The sequence below is a fragment of the Paroedura picta genome, chromosome 14 (genome assembly GCF_049243985.1).
Source record: "Paroedura picta isolate Pp20150507F chromosome 14, Ppicta_v3.0, whole genome shotgun sequence".
In the NCBI taxonomy this organism is placed as follows: Eukaryota; Metazoa; Chordata; class Lepidosauria; order Squamata; family Gekkonidae; genus Paroedura; species Paroedura picta.
The window spans coordinates 22860679-22869160 of NC_135382.1; the positions used below are offsets into that span (position 1 = coordinate 22860679).

The window sequence follows — 8482 nt, forward strand, 5'->3', positions numbered from 1 at the left end:
CTCACCTTTCTCCTCAACAGGGATGCCAAGATAGAATCATAGAGTTCAAAGGGGCTATACAGGCCATCTAGTCCGACCCGCTGCTCAATGCAGGATTAGCCTAAAGCAGGGGTAGTCAAACTGCGGCCCTCCAGCGAATGCTGGCAGGGGGCTCCTGGGAATTGTAGTCTATGGACATCTGGATGGCCGCAATTTGACTACCCCTGGCCTAAAGCATCCATGATAAGTATATGTCCAGTCGCTGCCAATGAGGAGGGGGAGCTCACCACCTCCTTAGTCAGCCTATTCCACTACTCTGCTTATGTCATTCTCCTCTTCTCCATTTTATGCTCAAAACATAGGTTAGGCTGAGAGTGTGTGACCGTCCCAAGCTTCCATGGCAGACTGAGGATTTGAACCTGGAGTCTCTCAGATCCTAGTTCAATACTGATCAATAGAGCACGCTGTGCAGATACTTTGACATTTTCTTCAAGCAAGGCAAGTATCAGCGAGTTTAATAAAGAAGAGAGAGGTCCAAGTGGTATCCTCTGTTCCACGCTGGAACTTTGTGGGTTATAACATTGCCTTTTTCCAAACTGCGGTTTGTTTATATTCCCTTCAACAGCGTGGAAGGAAAGTTTGGGCTATAATTATCTCCAAATTTATTTATGTGGGAGTAAGACTCATTGAATTCTATGACACTTCCAAGTAAATATGCATAAGACGGGGCTGCAAATCCCTTTGTCTCCTCCTCTACCCACCTCAAATAATATTCTTCTCTCTGCTTCTTCTAGAAATATCTACCTAGACATTGGCTGGGGAAACCTTTTAGCCTTTACTGGAAACAGCAGTTTCCAGACTCCCCACCCAAATTCTCTGAACAAGACATGAGTTCTAAAATGCATGGCACCTTCATAAGAGGTATACAGTCCCTTCAAAATAAAAGTGATACTGTTTCTAGAACTTACAAAAGCAGCGCCCTACCAGACTGTTACCTTCCAAAATCCTGTGATACCATGGGAAGAATCTCCTCCTGCAAGGTTTTTTGGTTCGTTCCTTTCCGTCATCTAAATAATGACACTATGTGCCATGAAATATTGACACTCAGATGTCATGAGAAATAAAAAGGCTTCAGCCCAGAAACGTTCCATTTTTGCATTTATAAGTCATGACCTAGTTGTTCCTGCAAATCTATCAGCTCCAGCCAAATACTGTTACCTACTTCTTCTTCCAAACAACTAAGGAAAGGAAACTTGATACTCTTCCCCTCACAACAATCTAGTGGGGTAGACTAGCTGTGAGTACACAACAGAACCTGGTGAACCTGAGAGCTGATTTGAACCTCTGTGAACACAGCCAGAATTTGATCCATCAAAACCAGGGCCTTGAATGTTACTTCTAAGCCAGATTCATAAGAACACATATATGCACCTTGACCCTAAAAATAAGAGGGAAAGATGTTCCACACTTCTCAAAATGCTAACAGAAACCATTGTTGTCAAGTACCAATGCTCTTGGATCAGGGTCCATATTCTAATGTGTCTATGGGCATATCCAGAGTGAGACTCCCCCCCCCCCCCACTCCCACTAAGAATACAAAACAAGGCCTCCCTAATAAATCAATTTCAGGGGCTTTGGTTTCTATGTAGGATGGAAAGATACACAAGCAAACCTGAGCCCTGGGACTTGTGAGACTGCAGAAATATTTCTGCAGTATTAATTTTACTGTAACATACTAAGTTAGAATCTTGCAGTACCTAAAAGACAAACAAAATTTTACTCCAGCACAAGATTGTGTGTATTTGGACTTCCTTCCATGAGGTCAAGGCAGATGCACAAAAGCTGGGGGTGGAATACAATGTCGGTAAGTACTGGTGGTTTTTTTTTTTTTTTTTTTTTTTTTTTTTGCAGAACTTCTCTGACAGAAGTGCCACAGCACTCAGGGCATTCATCCTTAAAAGGCATTCCACTACCACACCCCACCTTTTACCTCTAACCATGGTTATGCACATGAAGCTGCCCTGGACTGAGTCAACCTGCTGGTCCATTATGTGCAGTACTGTTGTTCTTATTGGCTAGTAACTACTTCTGGGGGATGATTTTAACTCTTTAATGCCAGTAACTGAATCTGGGACTTTCTAGACATAAAGTTTGTGCATAACCACTAATCCACAGCTCCACCTCAAGAATAAGCAGTTCATGTGACTCCAGGAAAATAGGTTCCAGCTGAAGATGCCTCATACTGTGTTGGATCATTCGTTTATACTGCCTGTAGGTCTCCAGGATCCCAGATCCTTCACAGCTCTAGAGACTGAACCTGGGACTTTCTTTGTAGAAAAATAATGCTTTAACACTGAGCCACAGCCCTAAGAGCAGCCAATACTGACCTAGCAGATACGTTAAAACAAAAACCTGTGTTACGCCTGCCATTAATGATGTGGCTCAGTTGCAGAGCATCTGCAGGGCATGTACGAGTTCCCAGGTTCAATTCCTGGAATCTCCAGGTAAAAGGAAGATGTATTAAGTGATATGTATTAAGAGACTTCTTCTCAAGAACCTGGAATGCTGCTTTGGACAGGCATTCTCCTGCTGATCCCTCCTTGCCTCTTGGTCTGGCAGGAGAAACAAGAAGCAAATGTGACATGCGTGCATTCACATGTCTAACAAGGTCAATATTTAACCTCCCAGACACATTGAAGCTACCCTATAGGGAAGCCAGACTCTTGGCCTATCAAGGTTTATTCTGACAGGCTCTCTTTCTCCCCCTACACACCTGATCCTTTTAACTAGACATGCCAAAGACTGAACATGCAACACGGGTGCTCTGCTAGTGAGCTGCATAGCTAACACCAGAGAACAACTTATATTGCAACTAAGATCTGGATTCTGTAAAAAAACAAACAAACAAAAAACACTTTGCATACTTTCATCCCACCATTCCTCCAACCAATTCAAATTGGGGTACAGCATTTTCCTTTCTCCATGTTAACTCACAGCAATGCACAGGCTATGTAGTATACCTGATCCAGCATCAAATAAGAACCCAGAAGTCCCAGGGTTTCGGGATGCCAGGAACTTTGGGTGCAGGACCAAGGTTGGTCGGGATGTTGGCCTTGTCACATTTGCTTCTTATTTCTCCTGCCAGACCGACAGGCAAGGCATGAGAATGTCTGTCCAAAGCAGGCACTTGCCATCCCAACACCAGGTTCACCCCAATAAGTTTTCAGTAACCCACCAGTAAGTTTTAGGCAAGCCATTCTGGTTTGCTAATCTACCTTGCAGAGCTGTTATGAGGATAAAATGGAGGTGGTGCAAAATCAGGACAGGATATATGCTAAACAGATACGGGAGAAAATGCAAAACGTGGAGCTCTTATTTGCTTTTTAAGGCACAGGCCCTTAACTCCCACCCCGCCCCACCGCGAGCAGCCCAAACTCACCGCTGTGCGAGCTAAACCACCGGGGTCCGAGGTGCAAAGGCAGCGCATCGGCCAGCGAGGCCCTGGAGCCCAGGTAGAGCATCCCGTCTCTGTGGTGACCGCCTCCCGTCTCCTGGTAACCGTTGCCATGGGCGTAAGGGGTGGAGTCCGCGCCCGACCCGCTGCCGCCGCCGCCAGGGCCCCGCTCCGAGTCTCCGGCGGCGGTGGCGGCGGCGGGCGAAGCGGCCGTGTAGAGCCCGAAGGGGACGCTGCCGGGCGCCGCCGGCTCCATGCCGAGCCCCACGCCCACGCCGGCCACCGAGCTGACGGAGCGGCTGCGCAAGCCCATGGTGGCCCCGCCGCCGCCGCCGCCCGCGCCCCGGTACTGCCCGAAGTGGGGGGCTCCTCCGGGCGGCGGCACCGCGCTGTCGTCGCTCGACACGCCGCCCCGCGAGCGCCCCGCGGCCGTCGCGGCCCCCGTGCTCTGCTTGCCGCCCATGCCGAGCGGGGAGGTGGCGCGGAGCCGACGACTAGGCGCTACGGGCGCCCCCGGAGCCGGGCATCCTCGTCTCGCCGGCGCCGTCGGCGCTGCTGCCGCTGCTGCTGCAGCCCCTCCTCCGCTTCCTTCTCCCCCAGCCGCCGCCGCCGCCGCGCCCCAACGGGCGGCCTGCCGCGCCTCCCGGGCTCATCCACGGCGGCAAGGCGGCAAGGCCAGCGCCGCCCCGCCTTCGGGGCCCGCCCTACGGAAGGGAGAAGCGGCGGCGGCGGCCGCCGCGGCTTTGCTCGCGTCCTCTAGCGCTGCTCCGCATCCAGGCGGCGGCCAGGCCCGGCCTCTTGCAGCAGCGGCGGCACCTCCGTCAAGGCGCGCTCTCTAGCCGCCCATGGAGCCAGAGGCGAGCCCCGTCCCTGCGCCCAGGCCCAGGCTCCGGCTCGCCGCTTGCAGCCGCCTGGCTTTAGGAGCTGCCTTTTGTCCGAGCGGCAGCCAGCTGGGGCTCCCACCTCGCCGTCGGTCCGGCCAGCCTTCCGGACGGCTGCCGGGGAAGACAATAGAGCCGCGCACGGCGCCTGCGCCACACGGCCTCCCCGCCCCCTCTTCTGCCGCCGCCGCCGCCGCCACGGGGTTGCGTCAAGGGCTGGCCTAGTGGAGCCGGGGGTCGGCTTGGACGGGGCGCCAGGTGGCCTGGCGGCGCCCAGAGCTCTGCGTCTCCCGGACCGGTGGCTACCTTGCAACGCATAGAGGCGCCAGAGGGTAGCCAGCCACGTCGCCCTTGAAATCCCACCCCATGGTGCACGCTTTCAAGGGTTGGTTTGAAGGAGCACAACAACAATATTGGAGTCCAGTAGCTCTTTTAAGACCAACAAGGGTTGACTCAAGGCATGAGTGAGCTTGCGTGGCCATGCGCGTCTGCTCAATGCATGGCCTTTAAAGCTAGATTGGTGGAGGAGAGGTCCATCCAGGGTTGCTTGCGGCTGTAACTACAGGTAATCTCCAAACCCCTGAATACCAGTTGCCAGGAAGAGGCACCGTCAGGGAAAGGCCTTGGCCTCCGATGCCCGGTTTGTTGGCCCTAGGACAACCGGTTGGTCACCCTGAAAAAATGATGCTGGACTAAATGGACCATGGGTCTGAACCAGCAGGGCTTATCTTACGTTACAGTGCAATTCTATGCAGAGTGAGTTCATTCTTAAGCGTCTAGGTTTTAATGGCTTCAGAGTGGAGTAACTGCAACAATAATAAATAGGTGTCCAGTGGCTTGTTAACAAAATAAATGCTAATTGTTAAAGTGCTTCTGGACTCCTGTTTTGTTTTTCTGCAAAGAATTCTGGGGTTACCGTGCAACTAGCAGTAGGAAAAAGCAGGAGTCCAGTAGCCAAATTTGTGGTGGGCGATGAGTTCTTTTCTACTGGCACAGACTGATGAAAATGGCCACCCATCTTGATCTTTTATATGCTTCTAAGCCTAAGGACAACAGGACCTGATGCAGAAACTTCAGTGTGTTTAGAAGGCCAGTAATTTTGCGATGTAAGTCCATTACAGCAAAAAAATAAACAGGATTCTTGTGGCACATTAGTAATTTAAAATATTGGGGCGGTGGTATAGAAATTTAATATAGTAATCATTCTACCATAAGATTTCATACACTTGCATCTGTTTCTTCTGACGCATTGAATAATTCCTAACTAGAATGACATATTGAAGAGGTAAGAGGAAACCCCCAGCAAGGTCAGGTCTAGGGGATGCTAGAAGTACACGGTGAAATGGAAAGTTAATGTCAAATTAAGAAAACTACATTGAGGGGTTCAAGTTGATATGCATTTGGATTTTCAGTGTGTTATTGCATTTAGAGCATTGGACTCTAATCCCTGCTGTGCTGTGGAAATTTGCCAACAACACACTCTCAGCCTAGCCTACCTCGCAAAGCTGATTTAAAATGGAAGCAAAACCACTACTGGCCTTCACCTGGCAAGAATGGCTGGGTACATTTGAATTAAATTTAAGGATATGATGACCTGATGTTGAAAGGCGGTTGCTACTGAGGCAACAATTTCATTTGTACCAGGTGGAATTCGAGAATCTGCCTTCAGGTCTAAATCAATACTCAAATATGCGAAGTAACAAAAAAAAACCTGTAGCTCATGTTTAGTGAACCCACTATGGCAGACGCACAAATTGCTTGCCTGAGGGCAGATGTTTTCGTTGCATCCTATCTAGGCCTGTCCTCAAAACTCAATTGCTTGGCACATGAAAGCTGATGTGGCTCAAGTTTGTGGTTCTCAGAAAGAGAGGCCTTCAGCCATCTCCCGAAACAGTTTTCTTGATCCCAAATTACCCCAATGACTGATTTCAGTGGCCTTAGAAAACTTATCCTGCTTAAGATCCCACTGCAGGGCCAGAGCAAGCCCTGCAGGGCCAAGTACCCACCAGCATATTCACAAGGAGCATTGTCCATACCTAGACAGATGAAAATGTTCGCTGGAAGCTCTGCCTACAAATGATGGCAGGGGGGGAATCCACCTTTCGCCTGTTTTACAAACGCTCTTGTTTCACGCTCCTTATTCATTCCCATACCCAGGAGGGCTCTCAAAATAGCCACTGACATACATAACAGCACAAAGAGAGGGAGCTGATGTAGCTATTTGGGAAGCTCATAGGACATGCCAGAGACAGGAATGCTAACCTCCCTGCCCTGAGTCACCTTGGGTATATGTCACCACCAGATCCTAGGTTTACTCAAACCACAAAGGATGGCAATCCCCCCACCTCCGCTCTGTACCTGTGCACAAAAAGTGCCACAGCTGTTCCCAGGAACACAACCTCCATTTCATGTGCATGGATCAGTTTGTGTGTCCTCCATGCCGATGTGACATCTTGTGTTTTTTCTTCTTCTTTGCATAGTATATAATTAATTTTGTGGCGCTGGGCCTATGAAAGAATTCATGAGATGCGTGGCCAGAGATTAAACTTTCGCAAAGGTCATGTTCTGTCAGGCAAGGGTTGAACTAGCTGCAGTAACTGGTGCAATGTAAGCTGAGATGTGGGTCATGGGGATGTCAGGCTTCTCCCTTGTGAATGCAGCCTGTGGCAGATCCTTTCTCTGCATGCCAGATCTCTGCACAGATCGGTGCTCTGGGATTGCCACAACTGAATCAAGCATAAACAAGCCAAGGCTCTGCCTCAGCGGTCTGAATTTGTGGATGCAGTGTTACACCCTATGGCAACTTCAGTCACTCTCTCAGGCCTTTCTTGCTCTTAGGGATGGGAACTGTACAGGGGACATCTTCAAGGCTTAACATCTGAACTACAGCTTCAGTTTAGCAGAGTTTGAGCTGAGCTGAGCTGAGAAAATGTCACACTGCATACTGCTGGGTCAGAGGCAGAGCCAGGCCTGAACACAGGGCTAGATTTTCCTATAGACTAACTAGGCTTCAACCTAGGGCCTCAACATCAAGAAGGGCCTATATTCCACATTTTTTTATAAAGGTCAGTACCAATCACAACATGTTTCATTTAAGATATTGATATATATCACAGTAATGATGTATTTTATTATCTCTCATGTAATTTACAAACTTAAAAATGGGAGGTGAAAGGGCCACATAAGTGGAATAGCCTAGGGCCTCTTTTCATGTAAATCCGGCCCTGCCTGAACAGCTTGATTATGACTCCAATGTTCTCAAGGGGCCTTCTCAGTGAGGGAGAGGGTCTTTCCCACCCACTTCTGCCTCCTCAGATCCTTTCAAAAATGTCAGACACTGATCCACTGACAGCTTACAAGGCTCAAGTACGAGGTCACAACGATCTTCTAAGAAGGAACAGCAAAGAGGAGCCTTTGGGAGTGCAGCACCTCACAGCACCAAGTCATGCCCTCAGTCACGGTAGCAGAAGAAATTAAGCCTTTTTGGCCCTCAGGATCGAACCTGGCAAACTCTGCGATATTTGGAAATCTAGCTTGGATATCTAGCCTGGCAACTCCAGCCATGCAAATTCCTTGAGATCTGGGGGGGATGGCTTGAGAGGATGAAGTTTGGGGATGAGAGGAAGTTCAGTGGGGCTGTGATGCCATAGAATCCACGCTCCAAACTGCCATCCCCCCCCCAAAAAAAGAACTGATCTCTGGATAGGGTTGCCAGTGCCCCCCCAATGCCCACCAGTGAGAGATGGTTGCTAGACCCAGGCAGGAAGCTGCTGAAGATTTAAGGGTGAAGCCCGGGGAGGGCAGGGACCTCAGTGGGGGCCCACCGTCCAAGACTTCCATTTTCTGCAGAAGAACGGCTCTCTGCCGTCTAGAGCTGTGGTCCCACCCGCAGGCTGGCATCCCTATCGATGGAGGCTGGCGATCAACTCCAGCCCCCCGGTGTGAATGGCAGCCTTACCTCCTCCTACTCCATTTAGAATTATCTCAACCCAGTATTCGCACAGAGCCCCCAGGCCAAGGTCCCAAAGGCTGGGGAGAACCGGGTGCCCGTGCCCGGTTCGGCTTTATAAAAATCAACTAGCAACTCTTTACGCCCAAGCGCCGGAGACTACATTTCCCGGCAGGCCCCGCGCGCGCGACGCGCATGCGTAACGGGTGTCGGCGTCTT

The 8482-nt window shown here is 50.2% G+C and overlaps 1 protein-coding gene across 1 annotated transcript in view; it reads right to left on the minus strand.

Annotated features, from left to right (window-relative positions):
* The window catches only part of ZNRF1 (zinc and ring finger 1), a 30781-nt gene extending 26256 nt beyond the window's left edge, over positions 1–4525 (minus strand). The window contains exon 1 of the mRNA XM_077309787.1: positions 3419–4525. Within this exon, the coding sequence (XP_077165902.1) occupies positions 3419–3896 (478 nt within the window). The 5' untranslated portion in view covers positions 3897–4525. The remainder of the gene's footprint in view (positions 1–3418) is intronic.
* Between the last annotated feature and the right edge of the window lie 3957 nt (positions 4526–8482).